At 42.7% G+C, this 21,861-nt stretch overlaps 2 protein-coding genes across 18 annotated transcripts in view; both read right to left on the bottom strand.

Annotated features, from left to right (window-relative positions):
• UPF3A (UPF3A regulator of nonsense mediated mRNA decay) overlaps positions 1-7,954 on the bottom strand; it is a 50,635-nt gene extending 42,681 nt beyond the window's left edge. For 3 of the 12 annotated variants that reach the window (XR_012002074.1, XM_072761144.1, XM_072761145.1), the window contains exons 1-7: positions 7,265-7,828; positions 6,628-6,734; positions 5,032-5,138; positions 4,067-4,165; positions 3,839-3,949; positions 1,080-1,135; positions 831-989 (exon numbers count right to left, since the gene is read on the bottom strand). Coding sequence is in view for 4 of the 12 variants with exons in the window: in XM_072761144.1 (XP_072617245.1) it covers positions 831-989; positions 1,080-1,135; positions 3,839-3,949; positions 4,067-4,165; positions 5,032-5,138; positions 6,628-6,734; positions 7,265-7,468 (843 nt within the window). In the remaining 8 variants the exon portion in view is untranslated. Of the gene's footprint in view, positions 1-830; positions 1,023-1,079; positions 1,136-3,838; positions 3,950-4,066; positions 4,166-5,031; positions 5,139-6,627; positions 6,735-7,264 lie in introns of all 12 variants that reach the window. The other 9 variants (XR_012002078.1, XR_003236539.2, XR_003236540.2 and 6 more) reach the window with 5 other exon arrangements.
• Positions 7,955-9,081: 1,127 nt separating this feature from the next.
• Positions 9,082-21,861, bottom strand: part of CDC16 (cell division cycle 16) — a 37,506-nt gene continuing 24,726 nt past the window's right edge. For 4 of the 6 annotated variants that reach the window (XM_072761139.1, XM_072761141.1, XM_072761140.1 and 1 more), the window contains 3 exons: positions 21,700-21,835; positions 20,096-20,186; positions 17,130-17,610 (listed from right to left, as the gene is read on the bottom strand). In XM_072761139.1, the coding sequence (XP_072617240.1) occupies positions 17,351-17,610; positions 20,096-20,186; positions 21,700-21,835 (487 nt within the window). In that variant the 3' untranslated portion in view covers positions 17,130-17,350. Of the gene's footprint in view, positions 11,012-17,129; positions 17,611-20,095; positions 20,187-21,699; positions 21,836-21,861 lie in introns of those variants that run through there. The other 2 variants (XR_012002072.1, XR_012002073.1) reach the window with 1 other exon arrangement.

The following is a 21,861-nucleotide window of genomic DNA, read 5'->3' as shown; positions in this document are numbered from 1 at the left end:
ACTCTTTATGGAATGAGGGAAGATGCACATCAGGTCGAAATCTAGGTTTAATAAGGTCATCTGAGCAGAATACTAACAAAGAAGGGCTGACTCACACTGGAACAACATATTTTACACAGGGGAAGAACAACTTCTACGCACTAACCCACCCTTCTAAATGAACATATCCATCAAAGGAGAAACTGGGCAAGAGGTGTAGAAACCACTGCTACTACTGTAAAAGAAACAATAAAAACCAGTTCCAGGAGTGAGCCTTTGTCTAGAAAAGCCAGTGTACACACCAAGCCAGTGGTTTCCAAATGTGTACATTTTAGTCAGGGAGTCTTTTCTCTAAAGGAAAATGTAAGCAGAAACCCAATCCATGACAAGTAAGTGTGGGGTTCCTCTGGGTGAAGTGCTATCATTCACACCCAGGAGGCTGGGCCCCCTCCCCAACAGTATGGCCAAGGAACCCCCAGGGCGCAGGGAACACAGTTTGAGAACCAATGTTGTACTCCAGAGAAACAGTACCATAATAACAAAAGGGCTAACTGGAAATGTCCTTATAAGTCGGAAGAGCAGGATGCTTGGGTGGCTCAGTGGTTGAGCATCTGCCTTTGGTTCAGGGCATGACCCCGGAGTCCTGGGATTGAGTCCCGCATCAGGCTCCTTGCAAGGAGCCTGCTTCTCCCTCTGCCTGTGTCTCTGCCTCTCTCTGTGTGTCTCTCATGAATAAATAAATATATTAAAAAAAAAAAAAAAAACAAGCTGGAGGAGCTAAATACCTAAAAGACATAACTGTAGCAGAACTGGCTTTAGAAAAAAGAAATGAGCTATCTCCTCAAAATTACCTTAATCCTTACTTCTCTCTCAGCAGCTCTCTTCTCTCTGTCTGCCTCTTTCCTCTTACACCTCTCCTCTTCTCTCTTCTTCCTCTTTTCTTCTTCCCGTAAACGCTTCTTCTCTAGTTCCCTCCTCCTTCGCTCTTCTTGCTTCTCTTCTCGAATCCTCTAGAGACGTGGGAAAGCATGTGTATAAATGATCTGTGTGGACGCAGCAGAGACAGGAAGGATACTCATCAGGTAAGAGGGCAGACCTACCTGCTTCTCTAATTTTCTATTTCTAATATATTCCAAAAGAGGTGTAGTTCTTCTAGCTAAAACACAAAAATTGTTATGCAAGATTTAACTCTAAAATAAGATTTATTTTTTCTTCATTTTAAATACTTGTTTTCAATTTAACGTTTAAATAAATTAGCATGGCTCAGTTAGAAGAGCATGTAACTCCTCATCTCCAGCTTGTAAATTCGAGCCCCATGTTGGGTGTAGAGATTGCTTAAAAATTAAATCTAATAAATAAATGAATGAATAACTACATACATATATACATAAAATTTAGATGAGCATATATTGTATCTCAGATTTCCTATTAGGAATAGAGAGTATTCCCCTATTAGGAATAGGGGAATACTATTATCCCTAATAATAATAGGAATAATAGTAGGGAATACCAATATCCCCTATTAGTAATAGGGAGTTCCTATTCCATCACTATAAAGTTATTTGGAGGTACTGACAACTCTATAAATAGTAAGCAACAAATTCCTGATTCTCAAGGACTCTTCATATTACTTACAAAGAGACTATACAAGCAAAAAAAGAAAAATGAGTACAACGCATTAAACTTTCCAATTGAAAAAAATAAAAATAAAAATAAATTTAAAAAAACTTTCCAATTGTTATAAGTATCTTCACATGTTTGCAGATATTTTAAACATTACGTAACATTATAGATTCACTTCGATTCAGAACATATTCTGGAAATTTCTTCCTTTTCTACTCTCTTGACAATGATTTTAAGCAATGTGGATTCTTATCATATATGCTCCACAAACCAAAATAAACCAGATGTGAAAGTTTAGACAGTGATCTCACATGGCACTTCATCTAATCAGCACTAACCACCCAGGAATGAACCTCTCTGTAAACTCAAACTCCATCATCAGTTTTCAGGCCCCAGATGTGTCTGACCTAACCTGGAATGGGGCACCCAAATATGGTGGGCCTCAAGGCATAGCCTCTCAGAGGGACTGGTTCTGAGAAATGTGTTCCCTATAGCAGTAGCTGAGGATACAGGTGGAAGGTGGAAGAGTGGGTCTATTCTACAGCTCTTTCAAGACCCAAGATTAAATGGGGGAAGGAAAATTCCCTGGAAACAACTGGAGACTGGCCATGACATTTCTCAAATTCTTAGATCAGGAACTAATCAGGAATTCTGTAAGAGAGACTTTGGGCAGGGAATTAAGAACTCCTGAACACCTCAACACAATGTATCAAATGGCTTCTGCCAGGAAAGCTCTTCCCCAGATACAGGGCTGTGAAAATGCCCACATTTCATACCAGGTACAGGGGCCAAGACAAGAAGAGCCCATTCCCTCCCTGGGTAGCTCCTGTGTTAACCATGAGCTCTGACCCAGGATGAGCACAGCCTCTGTAATAGGCAGCCTGCTTTAAATTGAGGAGGACTCTTGCTCTGCACCGTGGGAGTTCTGGATTTATCAGCAAAGAGCAGGACCAAGACTGGGTGGGTGGAGGGGCTGATGCCAAGACCCCACCCGCCTCCCCCCTTCTCCGAAGAAAATACCTGCCTTGTTACCCCAAAGGATCAATGTGAAGGGTAAATGAGACCTGTTTATGAAAGTGCTTTACAAACCACAGAAGTATATCATTTGTTCAACAGAAGGTTGCATGGCTGTATAACAGAACACTAATTTAACCAACAGTCTAACTGTCAGCACTTAGAGAGCTACTGTGCACTGTCACAACCACCTGGGAGGGAACAGGACACTGAGCCCAGACCTGTCTGCTCTGTTGCCCCTGCTAGGACACCGCACTAACCTGCAACTTCCGAGGGGATTCCTATTTCCATTTAACCCTCACTCCTCAGATTAGATCATAAGAATCCACTAAAGGCCAAAATCTAAGAAAAGAAAAAGGCAAACTACCTTGAATTGCTTAAGATCCAAACCTGGATGGGCAGAAACAGGATCAAAGCTCCCTAGCCTCATCTTGGACTAGTAGATTGTGAATCACACTTACTCATTCTGTAAAATGCTATGAAACCTACTATGTACCAGGAGCTGGGCTGGGGATGGGAGCTGGATGGTGTGTGTGTCTGGCCACCAAGGACTGCCTCAAAACTGCCCATAAGTAGAAGACTCTGGTTCTTCTCTGTGGCTATTCTATACAAGGGCATTTACAGCAAAGTGGAAAAGGAAAAAGGGTGGAGAGTCCTAGAATTTCTAATTTGTCTTTTTTTTTTTTTTTAAGCTCTTAAACTTAACATGCTCTATAGTGAGATCTTACATTCCTTCCAATAATGTTTCTCCCCCAGTCTGTCCCACATCAATGATGCTGCTTCCATCCACTGATCTATTCCAGTTATACTCCTTGAAGTCTGGATTCCTTCTGTCCCTTTCTTCCCACACCCAACTGGCCAGAGCATACACAGACTCTGCCAGCTAGTGCAAGCAGTCCACCCTGGGCTGGAGCAAAGCCTTCCCATTGGAAGCCTAATGTCTGCTCAGGGCATCCACAATCCAACATGTATGAAGCCATGGCCATGTGCCACTCACACGTCTTCTCCACTGCTCATTTGGAAGCTCTGTAACTGAAAGCTCTGGCACTCTCCTTCAACTGATGCTCAGAAATAGTTTCCCAGGTTGCCATATTTTTGTTACAACTGGAAAAAACTCTAAATCCCTGGTAAACCTGTCATGAGCGTGAATTTTAAAGTAACTGGAAAAGAAATAAATATATATCTCAATAAGGTAAAGAGAAGAAGAGAAGAATAAACAGACCAATAAGTTCTCTTGTCTTTGCCTCTATGTCTCCCAGAAGAGTTTCGGGATTCGCATTAGGTTTCTCTTCCTCCACACAGTAAGTTTCCAAAAACTTCTTATATTCTGGATCTATTAATTAAAAAAGAAAAAAAGAAACACGTTCCTCCCCACATGAGAGAGAAATTATATTTGATCACTATATTTAATTTGGCAGTTTCATAAGCCAGTCTTTATAAAGGGACTCACCGTCTTCAATGCTTCCAGTTTTGGCATCTTTTTTCTTTAGCTTCTTTTTGGCTATCTTCTGGAATGGGGCAAATTCTACCACTGCAGGATATTCTAGGCCTTTAGCAGAAAAGAAATTGCAAAAGCCATTCTAAAATTCCACTATATTCATTCTGGAAAATAATGATTTAGGTTTTTCTTTTCTCTTTTTTCTTTTTTTTGGGGGGGTGGGGTGGGGGTGGGGAGGGACAGAAGGAGAGGGAAAGAATCTTAAGCAGGCTCCACACCCAGTACAGAACCCCGGTACAGACACGGGACTCAATCCCACAACCCTGAAATCATGACCTGAGATTATGAAATCAAGATCAGAGGCTTAACTGAGTGAGCCACCTAGGTGCCCCAAGAGTACTGTTTAAAAGGACATAGATGTAAATGAATAACCTATCCTAGAAAATTTCTATTGAACATGAGGAAAGTGATTTAGTTTGGGTACATAAGTGAAGATCACTTATCTAGAAAACTCATTTATGTGAAAAACATCATTCTAATGATAATTAGGTTGTCACTGATACAAAGAATTGCTAGAGTTCTTTGGTTTAGGTATAATTTTAATTTTCAACATAAGCACACAAGTACAGTAACAATCGAAATTTATGAACTTGTTTTAGATTGGTATCTGAGAGGGCACCATCTGAGGTGGTTCAACCAGTTAAGTGTCTGCCTTTGGCTAAGGTCATGATCTCAGGGTCCTGGGATCAAGTCCAACATTGGGCTCCCTGCTCAGCAGGAAGCCTGGTTCTCCCTCTGTCTCTGCCTCTCCCCCTGCTTGTGCATGTGTGTACGCACACTCACTCTGTCAAATAAAAAAAAAAAAAAAAAATAGGTTGGTATCTGAAAACTTACTTATAATTCACAAACATTCCAGCAAAACTTTATTAACATGCTTTGAAATGATAATAAAGAGTCTAAAAAGCCAATGATACAACCTTTACTGTCAATGAAGATATAGCCATCAAAACGATCTCTAAAAAGAAGGATGTCCTCAGGATTTCTAAAATTAATGTATGCTCTTGAGTAGAGATGAGGATAAAGACTGAAATAAAAGATAACGATGAAAATTGTAAAAACTGCAAGACTTCTTTAATTTTGCTTTTTTTTTTTTCTTTTCTGGGCACAAGAAACTATTTCAGATGAAACCTATATGCCAAAGAATCATTTCTCAGCTAAATACAACAATCTGAGTATTCTTTTTTTTATAATAAATTTATTTTTTATTGGTGTTCAATTTGCCAACATACAGAATAACACCCAGTGCTCATCCCATCAAGTGCCCACCTCAGTGCCCGTCACCCATTCACCCCCACCTCCTGCCCTCCTCCCCTTCCACCACCCCCAGTTCGTTTCCCAGAGTTAGGAGTCTTTATGTTCTGTCTCCCTTTCTGACATTTCCCACACATTTCTTCTCCCTTCCCTTATATTCCCTTTCACTATTATTTATATTCCAATCCGGGTATTCTTTAGCAAAAAAGCAAAAATAAACATTACTGGAAATCTTTTTAATAACTTGGAAAAGACATGTAAGGTCAGTATCTCTACTACACAGAACCAGAGTTAAAATACTGGTCTTCCAAGGTTGAAAAGTCAAAGGAAAGCTTATTCAAAGGTCATTCCTTAGCACACATCAAGACCCAACACTACCTAGTCATGATTTATTTATAATGAAAACGTCCTATCCTATAAGAGCTTCTTCACTGACTTAGAGAACACATTTATGTACTTTAGAGGGACTATTAACTACAGCACATGGTATGGGGACTACAGAAGAACTAAGCCTTTCTCCTATTGGTAATTTGGTAGTATTTCACAACTACCAACATCCTTCCTAGGAGGAACTTTCAATCCATTTCAGAGATGAGAACACTGAGGCTCATAGAAATTCAGTGTGTGCAAAAGGTGCAGCAAGTTAAAAGGTGGGACTGGGATTCCAACCGAACCACTCTGAGTCCAGGGCCTGTCCTTTAACTGTACCAGTTTTCTTCAACTTTAGTCATTTGAAAATCACCTATTATTTTTTTAAGATCAAATTTGTATTTCACTGTTAGTGATATTTTTCTTTGAAGAGGCTGACTTAAGTTTTCACATAAAGGTATTTATTCAGGAGGCCTTATACGGCCATCACAGACGCAAACTCACGCACTAGAGATAAAAAGGAGAACAATGATTACAAAAGGTGTAGTAAACACAGTGGAAATCGCACGATCTGGCTGGGTTTTCTCTTTGCTAATAAAAGGAGATCTGGAAGTGTCAACGCGCCCTCAGAGTCACCCTTCCACCGAGCTGTAAGGGACTAAAAGAAGAGATGACCTGGTAGGTGTGGGGCGGGGCAGGGGCAGGGGCAGCGGCGCGGGGAGCGCAGGGTCTTCTCCCTTCGGGGCGTGTCTTTCTCCTTAGACCACGGCGGTGCCGGCGGGGGCTACGTCCCGGCATACTTCAGAGGAGCCGCAGGACCGCCTGCTCGGCGCTCACCGAGGGAGGCTCTGCACGGGTCCCTCCCCCAGGGCCCGACGCGGCCAGACCCTCACCTCACGTCGGCGGCGAAGAACGCGAAGTAGTCGTGCGCCGGCAGCGGGCGCAGCTGCTCTTCCAGCTGCCCCTCGGTGAGGCTGGGGGGAAGCCGCCGGACCACCACCTGCGGAAAGGGTGCCGGGCGCTGGGTCCTTCCGCGCCCATCGCCTGCCGCCCGTGTGCGGCCAAGAAACCCGCGCGTTTGTCAGGGAGGCCAGTGCGGTCCGAGGGCTGCGCGTAACCCGGACGACACGGCTCCTCCCGGGCCCCGCCCGCCCGGGCCCAGCGCCTCAGGCCGCCAGCCCCGCCGGGTCGCCGCGGGCTCCAGGCGCTGTCCCTCCTCGCACGCACGCGAGGAGCGGCCGCGTCGGGCCGAGCGGACCTGCCCACGCCGCCGGCGGCCTCCGTCCCTTCGCCGCACCCCAAACCCCGAGCCCGCCCTCCGTCTGCTCAGCGCCATCCCCCACCCCGCAAGGTTTGCCGGCCCGGCCCCGCCCACCTGCTTCCGGAACACCCCCCGGCTCCGCCCCCGCCCCGGTCAAGACCATCCCTCTTCTCGCGACATTTGCAAGCACCACCCTGCCCCCCGCCCTCGTCTCAGCGGTAGACGACCTCCTCCTCTCGCGAGGTTTGCGTTCCCCGGCCCTTCCCCACCTTGCTCAGGACCGTCTTCTCCTCGCGAGGTTTGCCCATACTGGCCCCACCGCCAGAGGACGAGGCTGGGTGTGCCTCTGCTTCTCGCCACGGCGACTCCCGGCGGAACCGGACTTCCCCAGCGGACTGCTTCTCCCTCCCGCTCGGGCCGCGCCCAGGAACTGCCGCCCCAGGGCCTCCGACCCCCTCCTCCTCTGAGCGCATCTCGCACCCGCCGCGAAGCCACCGCCGCCTCCCGCCCGGCTGCAAACGTCGCGAGAACTGGGTCTCCGCCGCCCCTCCCCCCCGTGACAGTCCACGTCCGGCGCCGCAGGCCCCGGCCCCGGGAAACTCGGAGCGCGCCTCGTGGAGCCCTGACGGCCACGTCCCCCTGTCCGAGGAGCGCTGGACTGCGGCCTGAGGACGGGCGGGGGCTGGTGGCGGAGGAGGGGCCGGCGAGCGCACGGGACAGCGGCGCGGCGGCTCCTCGTGTTCCTGTCCTCGCGCGGCCTCCCTGCCAGGCCCTGCGGGTACCAGCGGCAACGCCGAGGAACGACTGCGTCCCGGACTGCTCGGCCCCCAACAGCTGCGACCCTGCGGGCGCCGCAGGCCGGCGAGTTGTCCGCAGCTCCTCGGAGCCCCCTTGGAGACGCGTGACAAGGCTGCACACCCGGGATCGCGACTTCCACTTGTTTTTGAGATTTTCTTCGTCAGGGCGCGCTAGCACAGGCGAGGGGAGGGGGGAGCAGCCCCCCCCGGCAGGAGCCCCGCGTGCGGCCGGTCCCCGCACCCTGAGGTCCTGACTGCAGCCGGAGGCAGCCGCTTCACCGAGTCGGCTCCCCGGGCACCTAAGAAGTCAGGATGGGGGGAGCTCGGTGGCTCAGCGAATCCGCCTTGGGACGATTTTGGGGAGCTCACGATCCCACGGCGTGAGACTGGAGCCCCGTGTGGGATCTGCTTCAGACTCTGCCTCTCCCGCCCCACGCCTGTGCGCGCTCCAGAACAAACTGGTGGCAAAGAGGAAAGTATCGTTGCCAGATAAAATATTTTAATATGTCGTTAGAATAGGAAGTAGGTGCAGAAGCGGCTAATGGTGAAAAATGTGGAAACCGTCCATTTAAACACGAATGTTTCCGTAGTTTTTAAACACAGAGCATACTTGGACTATCTTTTAGAATACCGCTCTCAACCTACCTGCAAGTCTTTACTCTCTGATTTTTAGACTTTATTCAGACTAAACAAATGAAAGACTGATGTGACTGGAGCGATTTTATTTTTTTAAGATTTATTTATTCATGAGAGAGAGAGGCAGAGACACAGGCAGAGGGAGAAGCAGGCTCTGTGCAGGGAGCCCGACGTGGGACTCGATCCCGGGTCTCCAGGATCGCGCCCTGGGCCAAAGGCAGGCGCTAAACTGCTGAGCCACCCAGGGATCCCTACTGGATCGATTTTATTTTTTCCCTTTTTAAAAAATGTTATTTATTTATTCATGAGAGACACACACAGAAAGAGGCAGAGACACAGGCAGAGGGAGAAGCAGGCTCCATGCAGGGAGCCCGACGTGGGACTCGATCCCTGGACTCCAGGATCACGCCCTAGGCTGAAGGTGGTGCTAAACCGCTGGGCCAGCAGGGCTGCCCTGGAGCGATTTTAAAGTCGAGTCTGAACAGCTATTGGAAAGAAACCACCTTCTCTGCCTTTGGACTGGGCAAAATGGCAGTTTTAAGCAAGTGTTTGAGAAGTCTGCAGAACAACCTGATGACAAGTCTGGTAGTTGTGAACTTTCTAAAGATACAATTAGTAGTCAGTCAATATATATTAACACGCATAGAAAATTCTTTTTTATTTTTTTTAAAGATTTTATTTGTTTATTCATGAGAGAGACAGAGAGAGCAGGGCAGACACAGGCAGAGGGAGACACAAGCTCCATGCAGGGAGCCCAACATGGGACTTGATCCCTGGTCTCCAAGATCAGGCCCTGGACTGAAGGTGGCACTAAACCGCTGAGCCACCCAGGCTGCCCAGAAAACTTCCCTAACTCCTGTAACTGCACCTCCCTTCCTTTCACCCTGCCTGGATCTTTGCTCCTGAAACTGCAATTCTTTGCTCCCAAATACACACTCATTTTCTGGTTGACAGTCCTAAGTATCGGCCCAGTTAGCCAGCCCACGGGAAATTAGGGACATGCTTCATGTGGTTTAAAGCAGCAGTGATTTTCTGTATGTTGGTAAATTGAACACCAATAAAAATTAATTAAAAAAAAATAAAGCAGCAGTGACCATAACATTCCCATATTCCTCTGAAAATGACAGTATGGTCACTTTGAAGTTGTCAAAAAGGATGCCTTTTTAGGAAACTCATTATAAGAGTACAAAATTTCAGCTCTTTAATTATTCTAAACCTCACACCTCACATCTGTTCTTAATGCAGCACTCTTTTATCACTCAGCCAAAAACCAAAATTGACAAATGGAGAACAGAACTCCTGTCCTCAGCTTCTCATTGGGTCCAGTCATGCACAGTGCTTTGTGATATTCTATGTCCATACTTTGCCCCCTCAATGAAGCCATGGTTTGTGCTGTGGCCTTGGCTTATAATGTCCTGTCCACCTTCCTGAACCTTCTCACCCCAATCCAACACCATCCCAGTCAAGGTGCTTCACTGGAGATCCTCAGAACCTTGAGCACATCTCCACTTACTAGTTTCTACAGTTTCGGTGCTGAAGACTCCCTACCAACTGAGATGTGGGACTCCACTTATGCAGGAACTAGGTTTTTATTCAACTCTGTATGCCCAGCCCAGGCCTGCATCTGACATCTACAGGCACTCCCATGTCTGCTGGATGTGTATTTCTTGTAATCTAGCCAGCAAAATACCCAAATGTTTTTTCCCCAGCTAACAGCCACCACTGTTCATTTTTAAAGACCCCCTCTGACTCTTTAGTTTCTGCTATTTTTTTTAAGATTTTATTTATTTCTTTGAGAGAGAAGAAGAGTACACGTTAAGAGCCGGGGCTGGGGTGGGGAGCAGACTCCCCACTGAACAGGGAGCCCAACACGGAACTCAATCCCAGGACCCTGAGATCATGACCCAAGCCAAAAGCAGATGCCCAACTGACAGAGCCACCCAGGTGCCCCTCTTTACTTGTTATTAACAAGATTCTAAGAAATGGTAAACAAAAAATCTTAAAAATTTCAAGATCTAGTAAATGAAATATACTTGTAAAACAGCTTAAGATTTTATATAAAAAATTACATCACAAAATCTAGCTTCCTAGATATCACCAAGCCTGTTAAAATGTTTTTACGTTTGTTTTACATACACTATAGACAAAAAAAAAAGCAAAATAATCTCCAAATGTCAGAGTTAAAGTAGGTATCTGTGCTTTGCCACACATGAATGTGGTCCTGGGGTAAATGCTGGCTACAGGAAAGGCTATATCTTACTTGGGAACACATCTAATTGGTAATGGCAGTGGTCTAAAGCAGCAGTGACCATAACATTCCCATATTCCTCTGAAAATAACAGTATGGTCACTTTGAAGTTGTCAAAAAGGATGCCTTTTTAGGAAACTATAAGAGTAAAAATTAGGTGGTAATAGAAAAATACTTGACAGTACAACTACACATTACCTTTCTTTGATACTCTGAAGCCTAAACATTGGTATTAACTGCTGATCTGAAAAACAGCTTGGATTTTGCCTTTTATTTCTTAAAGCACTGTCAATATGGAAATGGCTCCTTTATCAGGAGTCTGCTTTTTCAGAAACCTAAAAGAAAAAAAAAAAAAAAATCACACCACATGATCAATGAAGAAATTACGTGAAGCAATATTTTGGTCTGGAAGGCAAAAAAATGTGAAAACAGTATTAATACCTTCATTTTACCTATTTGAAAACTATTTTAAGTTTAGTCACTTGATTTTCTAGCCCCAGCTAAAGACAGAAGGCATAAAAATAGGCACATGTGATACTGACTGAGGAGATAGAGAAAAGCCATTGAATAGAAAAATGAAAACTCAAACCTCACTATTTGAGTCTAAAAAACAGTAGGGAACTCAGGATCCAAATGCATTACTATATTAAGCTGACAGTCACTGTGGAGAGAGCAGAAACAGAACAGTCCAGATGCTGGGCCCTGGAAGCATGAGAGGTGCATTCAGATTCCTCAAATGTAGAGAGCCTTACAAAGACCTCCTGGAGTTAGCACTCAGTAACCTCAAGGGATGACAGCCCTTTTTTTTTTCTTTTTTTTTGCCTTACCTTAAGGTAGATATATATGGAATACTTTTGGTGAAGATAAAGTTTTGGTGTTTTAAGACAGCATTTCAGATGTCAGGAAAATTTTTTTTTTCTTAAGTGGGCTCAATTCCCAGTATATGGGGCTTGAACTCATGACCCTGAGATCAAGACCTGAGCTGAGATCAAGAGTTGGAGGCATAACCAACCAACTAAGCCACCCAGACACCCCAGAAAATTCATTTCTGTACAACACATTAATCATACTCTGAATAAATGTCTCAGGAACCGTCAAAAAGTAGGATACTGTACCTTCCAATATCAGGATGAGGACCTGCGAGGATTTCAACAAATGAAGCATATAATCCTCTTTATTAGCTGACATAAAGCTCTGAATAAGAAATACTGTCAACCAAAAATTTCTTATCTGGCAAAAATATTCTTCAAGAAGGAAGGAGAAATTTAAGACATCCCCCATAAATAGAAGTTAAGGGAGTTTGTCACTGAAGGGTCCAAGTGCCCTTCAAAAAATACCAAAGGGAGCTGTTCAGCCTGAAAGAATGCTAAACACTAATATGGAATCCTATCAATAAATAAAGAACAATGGTAATGATAACTATATAGGCAAATATAAAAGCCAGTATTAGTATTAGTACTCTTGGTTTGTAACTCTTTTTTTTCTTGTATAATTTAAAAGGCAAATGATTAAAACAATAATTATAAATCAATGGGAACAATGAATAAAAACAATGAATGTGACAATAGCAATATTAAGATAGGGGGAAGGGGGGATCCCTGGGTGGCTCAGCGGTTTAGCGCCTGCCTATGGCCCAGGGCATGATCCTGGAGTCCAGGGATCGAGGCCCACATCAGGCTCCCGGCATGGAGCCTGCTTCTCCCTCTGCCTGTGTCTCTGCCTCTCTCTTTCTCTGGGTCTCTCATAAATAAATAAATAAATCTTAAAAAAAAAAAAAAAAAAAGATGAGGGAAGGGAGGCACATAGCAGCAGTGTGTGTATGCTATCAACGCTAAATTGGGATTACTCAAACACAAATTCTTAGAAACCTACAAACTACCAAAACTGACTCAAAAAGAAACAGCTATAACAAGTAAGGAGACTGAATCAATAACCAAAAATCTCCCAACACAGAAAAGCTCAGGACCAGGTGGCTTCACTGGTGAATTCCACCAAATATTTAGAGGATTAATTTCAATTCTTCTCAAAAAACTGAAGAAAATACTACTTAATTAACTTTATGAGGCCAGTAATACTCCAATACCAGAGCCAAAAGCACTACAAGAGAACTACAGACCAACAGATATCTCTTATGAATATATACATAAACTTAACAAAAAACAAACCGTATTCAGCATTACATTTAAAGGATCATACAATATGATCAAACAAGATTTATCCCAGGATCACAAGGGTGGTTCAACCTATGAAAACCAATCAGTATAATACAGGACATTAACAGAATGAAAGAAAAAGCCTACAAGACATATAAATGAACCAGAGATGGCCCCTGCATACTGACCACTATGTTGTTTACTTCTTCACAGCAGGTGGAGATGGTTAGCTCAAGCCCAACATGCCAAATCCAATTTTTCACATGCAATTTTTATTTTTTACATTTTTTAATTTAAATTCAATTTGCCAACACATAACACCCAGTGCTCATCCCATCAAGTGTACATGCAATTGTTTTATTTTTTTTTATGCAATTGTTTTAAATGTAGCTTAAACAAGCATATCGTTAGCCATCTAAAGCCTTTTTTGCATACCAGGCAAATCTACACCCAGCATCTGCTAACTATAAATAAAGACAAACCTCAGGACTATGAAAGACCACACTACCACTGCACTTCAGACTTCTCTAACCCTGAGACTCACTGTTGTACCGCCACCACACTGCCCCCAAAGAGCTGTTAAATATAAGTTGCCAAACAAAATGTGCTACTGGTCATGTTTTTCCCTCAACAGACCCCAAATCCTAGAACTCATTACGCCTCATTATCATAACTGATCCAACAAAAAAAGCATTTGACAAAATCTGCAACCTTCTAATAAACAACAACAACAAACCATTTAACAGGCTAGGAATAGAAGGGAACTTCTCCAACACTGTGAAGGGCGTCAGTGAGAACCTGAGATTAGCATCACCCTCAATGGTGAGACTGAAGCCTTCCTCCTAAGATCAGGAACAAGACAAGGATGCCTGCTTCTGTCACTTCTATTTAACACAACACTGGAATTCTGGCCAGAGCAGTTATGCAAGAAGAAATAAAGGAATCCACATTTGAAAAAAAAAAGTAAATCTCAAAAAAAAAAAAAAAAAATGGTGCTGGGAAAACAGTATCTGCACTCCAAAGAATAAAAGTGAATGCAACTTACAACATTTACACAAATTAATTCAAAATGGATCAAAGACCTATGTTTAAGGGCTAAAATTATGGAAATCTTAAAGGGATCCCTGAGTGGCTCAGTGATTTACCACCTGCCTTTGGCCCAGGGCGTGATCCTGGAGTCCAGGGATCAAGTCCCACATCAGGCTCCCTGCAAGGAGCCTGCTTCTCCCTCTGCCTGTGTCTCTGCCTCTCTCTCTGTCTCTCATGAATAAATAAATAAAATCTTAAAAAAAAAAAAAAGAGGGGATCCCTGGGTGGCTCAGTGGTTTAGCGCCTGCCTTTGGCCCAGGGCGTGATCCTGGAGACCCGGGATCGAATCCCACGTCGGGCTCCCGGTGCATGGAGCCTGCTTCTCCCTCTGCCTGTGTCTCTGCCTCTCTCTCTCTCTGTGTGACTATCATAAATAAATAAAAATTAAAAGAAAAAAAAAGAAAAATTAAAAAAAAGGAAATCTTAGAGGAAAATAGTGAAAATCTGTGTAACTTTGGATTTGGCAACACTTTTGTAAATATAATACCAAAAGCATAGTAAACAAAATAAACAAACGTCATAAAATTAAAAATTTGTGCATCAAAGGACACTATCAAGAGAATGAGAAGAATGCAAATAATAGAAGATATGTGCAAATCCACATATCTGAGAATATCAATTTTTTTTAAAAGATTGATTTATTTATTCGTGAGACTCGCAGAGGCTGAGACAGGCAGAGGGAGAGGCAGGGAGCCTGATGTGGGGCTTTATCCCAGGCCCTGGGATCACGCCCTGAGCCAAAGGCAAACGTTCAGTCACGGAGCCACCCAGGCATCCCTGAGAATATTTAGAATTGGTAAAGGACTCCAACAGCTCAACAACAAAAAGATAAACAGCCCAATTTAAAAGTGGTCACAAGATATGAACACATTCCTCCAAAGACGACATACAAATGGCAAATGTACAGGGTAAGATGTTCAACATCACTAGTTATCAGGGAAATAGGAATCAAACCAAAAGAGCTACTACTTCCAACCCACTAGAATGATTATAATAACAAAGGAGTAAAAAGCCCTGGTAAGTATGCAGAGAAAGTGGATCATCATGCACTGGTGGTGCGAATGTAAAACGGGCAGTTACTGTAGGAAGTCTGTCAGTTCCTCAAAAAATTAAGTACAACTTCGCACAGGAGCCAACAATACCACTCCTAGGCATATACCAAAGGAACTGAAAATAGGGACTCAGGTATTTATACACTCCTGTTTTCAGCAATGTTATTCTCAATAGCCAAAATGTGGAAACAACCCAAATGTCCATCAACAGATGAATGCGATATACGTGATTGATGTTGTGGAATATTACTCAGCCATAAAAAGGAATAAAATTCTGGTAAAAGCTACAACAGGAATGAACCTTAAAAATATGCTACATAGGGGCCCCTGGGTGGATCAGTCAGTGAAGTGTCTGCCTTCGGCTCTCATCATGATCTCAGGGTCCTGGGATGAGCCCCATGTCAGGCTCCCTGCTCAGTGGAGAGTCTGCTTCTCCCTCTCCTTCTGCCCCTACACCGTGCTTGTACTGTCTCTAATCACACTCTATCTCGAATAAAGAAATAAAATCTAAAAAAAAAAAAAAAAAAAAAAAAATGCTAGGTAAGGTTGGCACAAAAGGACAGATATTGTCTGATTCCACTTATATGAAATGGTCTAGATAAGCAAATTCAGACATAATGTAGATTAGAGGTTATCTGGGACTAGCAGGAGGGATGAGTATGGACTTAATGCTTACCAGGTACAAAATTTGCGATGATGAAAAAAACTGGAAATAAATGCCACTGAATTGTACACTTAAAAATGGTTAAGACAGGGCAGCCCCAGTGGCGCAGCGGTTTGCGCCGCCTTCGGCCCGGGGTGTGATCCTGGAGACCCGGGATTGAGTCCCGCGTCAGGCTCCCTGCATGGAGCCTGCTTCTCCCTCTGCCTGTATCTCTGCCGCCCCCCCCCCCCTCTCTGTGTCTCTCATGAATAAATAAATAAAATCTTTGAAAAAAAAATGGTTAGGATGGCTATCATTGTCCATCTATAAACACATACATGCTTTATTTCTTAGAGGAGTTTAGGATTACAAAAGGCACAATTCCCAAGTACTCCCCACCCACACCTGTATCCACACCTTGCACTGGTGTATTTGTATCATTAGTGATGCATTATTATGAACTGAAGTCCATAGTTCATGTTATGTATATTTTACCAGAAGAAAAACAAAAAAAGAAAAATGGATGGGGGTATATCACAAGGAGATAGGAGCCAACCTGAAGGAGTTCCCAATGGGCAATGCTGAAACAACTGAAGCCCTAAAATAATATTGTATAGGATCATAACCTAAAATGTAAAAATATATATACATGAGTCCACACAGATGGTTGAATTAATAGGAGACACAAATTTGCATTACACAAGAATTCCAAAATAATATGTATAAATATCTCCCCTCCAGAGGGTGGAGCTTAAACCTCTTGGTCCTAAAAACAAAAACTACTTCATAATTTGCTTCTAAAGCATGCATTACAGACAGGGAAAAACTGTAACTTTACAGTGGAAAAACCAATGGTAGACACCACTGCAACCAACTAATCAATATTAACAACATTTGTGATAAGTCATAATATTGTGATAATCAATATTAACAACATATTGTGACCCCCTGACATGTGATAAGAAAGGTACCTTGTCCACAGCTGTGGTACTTTTTTCCCAAAACCAAGAACCCTAGTCCAATATGACAAATACATCAAACAAACTCAAATCAAGAGGCATTCTACAAAATAACTGACCAGTCCTCTGCAATCCATCTAGGTCATGAAAGAGAAGCCTGGGATACGGTCACAGCTGAGAGGACATTAATGGACAAAAAGTGAAATCCAAGTTAAGCCTGGAGTGGCATTACTTGTGGAGTGCAGGCATGCATTTGGTTTTTTGCTTTTAAAGATTTTATTTATTCATGAGAGACACAGAGAGAGAGACAGAGGGAGAAGCAGGCTCTACACAGGGAGCCAGTGCAGGACCCTAGGAACCCGGGATCAAGCCCTGAGCCAAAGGCAGGCGCCAAACCACTGAGCCACCCAGGGATCCCCAACATGCATTTCTTTTTTATGACAAGATTCTTCGGTCACATAAGACGTGAACAGGGAGAAACCTTTTGTAGCTTTTTCAAAAACCTAAAATCAGTCCAAAAGAAACACTGTTTGAAAAAGGAAAAAAAAGACATAATACACAATTTACCTCTTTATTCCTCTACACAAAACTGCTTTGTGGGACGAGAAAATATCTGCTCCAAAGGTGTATGGTCCAGCCTCTTGGCAGGTCTCCACTCCTCAGTGGAGAAGTGCCGTCTGCATTTGTGTTAACAAGTGGGGATTTCTGAAGATGGGACAAGGATATGAGGAAACCGGGACCTCCCCCAGGACAAAATGGAGCTGAGACCTGTCTGCAGTCATGTGCTGTGGTCTGACATTGAGGTCTCCAGCATCATGTCACTTTCATTCATTTCAATTTCGAAGGTTTCTTCTAAAGAAGGTCTGGGATCTGGGGTTTTCCGTGAGGTTTCCAGGGGCACAAGCCCTGTCTCTTCTGCAGTCTGTTTTTCTACTTCAAATTCCCTGAAATCCCACGGAGGTGAAATAATGTTTTTTAGTGTCTTCATTGTATGCACATCAAAGTCATAACATTTTAATTTGTCTTTAATGTCTGCTCCTAAAAAGAAACACCACAAGGAAAATAAAGTAAGACACTCTGTCATTTATCCATCATTTCCATGTTTACACAGCACTCCCCCCACCACTTAGTAAAACTGTACTTTTAAGAGCACAGCTCAGGGTAGCCCTGGTGGCTCAGCGGTTTAGCGCTGCCTTCAGCCCAGGACCTGATCCTGGAGACCCGGGATTGAGTCCCACATCGGGCTCCCTGCATGGAGCCTGCTTCTCCCTCTGCCTGTGTCTCTCTCTGTCTCTCATGAATAAATAAAATTTTAAAAATAAATAAATAATAAATAAATAATAAATAAATAATTGGCGTATATTCTTTTTGTCAAAATGTAGGAGATTCACCTATGTTACAACATGACTTAATGGTCTTTTTAAGTGTGTAGTACTCTACTGGGTAAGCTTGCTAGCATTCCTTTCTCCTCTGCTATATACGTGTAGACATTCAGTTATTTCCAGTTAGGTGTGATTACGAACATAGATGCTGGAAACAATCCTGTGTGTGAGCATTGGCTTCCTGAGGCCCCTATACCACTGGGCACACACCTGGAAGAATTACTACATCCTAAGAGCAGCGTGGCAGGTTGCCACCCTAACACCACACCTCCTAGCCCCACCCGTGATGACATTGCACTCAATCATGTGGACGGACCTACACTGAACAAAATGTGATGGAAGTGATTTTGTGACACTTCCAGCTTTCAAAAGGTCTTGAGGCTTTCATTCTTGTCCTTAGAACCCTGAGATCTCCACGCTATGAAGAAGCCTGAGATAGAAGACCTGTACGAGGCCCACCTCTCAGTGTCAGCTGAGGTCCCCATCTATGCATGAGGCCATCTTAGACTGTCAGCCCATCAAGTGCCCGCTGACCACAGCTGCACTGATGAATGAGACCAGCAAATGAACCACCAATCAACATAGAGAGCTGTGAGAACTAATACATCCTTGTCGGTGGAGTGATTCATCAGGCAGCAACACATAATGGATTTAATTGGCCTATTTAACTTTAGCAGACATGTTAAATAGTGTTCCAAAGTAGCTCTACCTGTATGTAGTCCACCGACAACCAATAATACACAAGAGTACCAGCTGCTCTGTATCACTACCAACATTAGTCATTATTAGTATTTTCTATCTATAGCCAGTTTGGCAGGTATGCAGTGACATCTCAGAATGGTTTTATAATTTCATTTCCATGATTATGTAACGATATTGAGCATATTCATTTGCTTCAGTGCATATCCTCTTTGGTGAAGCTCCTGTTCAAATATTTTGCTCATTTTGGATCTTTTTTATTCCTTTTCAAATTTTTATTCAAATTCTAGTTAATATGTAGTATAATATGAACCCATTTCTTATTTAACTTTTTCTTATTGCTCTATAGGATTTTTTGTATTCTTTTTTTTTTTTTTTTTTTTTTTTTTTATTTATGATAGTCACAGAGAGAGAGAGGCAGAGACACAGGCGGAGGGAGAAGCAGGCTCCATGCACCGGGAGCCTGATGTGGGATTCGATCCCGGGTCTCCAGGATCGCGCCCTGGGCCAAAGGCAGGCACCAAACCGCTGCGCCACCCAGGGATCCCGATTTTTTGTATTCTAAACACAAGTTCTTTGACAGTCTACAAATTATAACTTCTCCCAGTCTATGACCTGCCTTTTTAATGAACAGAAGTTCATTTTATTGAAGCCTAATTAAATTAACACTTTTTTTCTCATGGTTTTACATTGTCTCAAGGTTTAACTTCACCATACCCTTGTTACCTTACAAAATTTGTAACCAAGTGAGTGCCCAAGTGCAGCATTTTATCCAGATTTTTTTTTTAATTTTTTATTTATTTATGATAGTCACAGAGAGAGAGAGAGAGGCAGAGACACAGGCGGAGGGAGAAGCAGGCTCCATGCACCGGGAGCCTGATGTGGGATTCGATCCCGGGTCTCCAGGATCGCGCCCTGGGCCAAAGGCAGGCGCCAAACCACTGCGCCACCCAGGGATCCCCATTTTATCCAGATTTATCTTAAGACTTGCTTATTACCAAAAAATTATTTAAATTACATTGCACTATAATGTGAATGTAAGCCAACTTAATATTCCACTGAAGTTTAAAAGTTAATATGCTATAAACCCCATTTTACAAAGTATTAAGGCCAGAGCCTTTTCATATATTAGAAATTATTCGAAAATAAAAGTCTCCAAGATTTTTTCTATCAATTATATTCTCCTATATCACAACAGCACTCTACATGTACTCTGTAACAGTATTTTGCATATATCAAATATTCATTTTAAACTGTACAAAAACTTAATGAGTCATTAATTCCTACAGCATTATTCCAACAATATAAATGGAGTTTCTTGATATTAATATAGTTAGAAAGATAAACTGAGAACCTTACATGAGATTTGAGAAAACTAAACAGAGACATACAACAATCTAAAGAATAGAATAAAATGTCAATTAGAATAATTATAATCTTACCAATGTAAGCTTCAGAATCACCAATGTACATCTCAATGCAATGACCAAGCATTGTAACAGAAAATGTATCATCTCGTCTAAGACCAAGGGCCTGCCAGAAAAGATGGAGCATGGTTATTACAAGAAAATGTATTTCCTTCTCTTTCATTTAAAAATATTCCTGCAGGACTCAATTCAAAACACTCCAAGGAATTAGGGGGAGTAGGGGAGGAGGGCTACAAGAGTAGTCACAAGTTGATGTCTTTTGAAATTGGATGATGGCCATGTGGAGGGTCTTTACACCATTCTCTTTTATGTTTGAAATCACACTCCTCCAAAAAAGATTTTCAAAATCATATCTCAATATAGAGCCTTCTAAACCTTCTGGATTAATTATATCACAGAACAGAGGTAAATTATACAATCTTCAAATGTACACATTTGAAAGATCACACAAACCAGAAAAGCTGCTAGTCCACACTTCTTACTAGCTCAGTATTCTCATTATCATAGTGGCACTTTCAGGATTTGATCTCACCTGAAAATCTTTAACCAACCCTACGTGTTTTCTCATATTTTTATCTTTCTTTTCAAATACCATTATTTCATTGATTCTAAGACACACTCCCGCCCCTCCCCCCCCCCCAATTCTAACATTTCTGAACTTCGATGCCTTAAATATCTGGTGGTTTCTTACTACTGCTGTCAGCTGGCCACAGCCATGATGATGGTGGCCTGTTTGGGTAGCCTAGATGTAGCAACCATGAAGATATAGACTAGACCACAAACCATATGAACACTCAAAAATACAGGAACTGCCATTCTTGTCTAAAAACCTGTTGTTGACATTTTCTGGCAGAATAAGCTTTGCAGTGCCAATGTCTTTGTTTGGGAGAAACACAAATAAAGAACAGGGTGTGTATACTGGCACCAGAAAAGCAGAGACATTGACCACCTGGTGCAAAAGTGATTTAAAAGAACCAAATTCTGAATGTGAAGAATAGAGTGCTATAAGTATCTGTTTCACATATATTTTCTTTTTTATATAGATACTAGAGTGATTCCTGATGAAAATCTATGTCCTCATTTGTTCAAAAAGAGCACTCTTTCTAAGTACCTAAAAACTGAGAGATTAGAATTATGTAAAGTTGAAAGGTTTATTTGTGTGTGTCTGTCTGAATGTGTGTGTGTGTGGGGGGGAGCAACTTGCTTATTAATGGTGTCTTATATTTGGTGAGATATGGCATGTGAATTTAGGAGAAATTCTTTCCTTGTGATGAACACAGACTGTTTCGTTCACTGAACAAAGTAACTAAGGGAATTAATTCTAAATCCTAAATTTCTTTTCTGCTTAGGGAAACAAATAGCACAGACACATGTCTGTCTCACTGCACACTTAGGACAAGTCTCACATTTATCTGCAGTTGGATGAGTATTGCACAACACACACATGCTTTTCTCTGAAAGAAGAAAGCACAAGGTCGTCTGAAGAACTTTAAGATGGCAAAATAAACACTGCCTAGAAAAACAAACACTCCCAATATTGCCTAGAAAAGATCTTTAAAAAAAAGGCGGTAAAAAAATAAAAAATTTTTTAAAAGGCGGTAAATGTTAACTAGACATACTGTGTGGAAATAGTCAACAGCATTTTCAAAATTGCCCATCAGACTATGGATATACCCAATGGCAGAATAGGTGGATGCATTCTGGGGAATTAACACCAATGCCTGACGGTGATAATCCAAGGCCTCAGCGTACTTTCTGTAAGAGAAGATGAAAGACTGAGT

The sequence above is a fragment of the Vulpes vulpes genome, chromosome 6, assembly GCF_048418805.1.
Source record: "Vulpes vulpes isolate BD-2025 chromosome 6, VulVul3, whole genome shotgun sequence".
Lineage (NCBI taxonomy): Eukaryota > Metazoa > Chordata > Mammalia > Carnivora > Canidae > Vulpes > Vulpes vulpes.
Note: the sequence above shows the minus strand (reverse complement) of the source record. Positions and strands in the feature narration are given on the sequence as shown.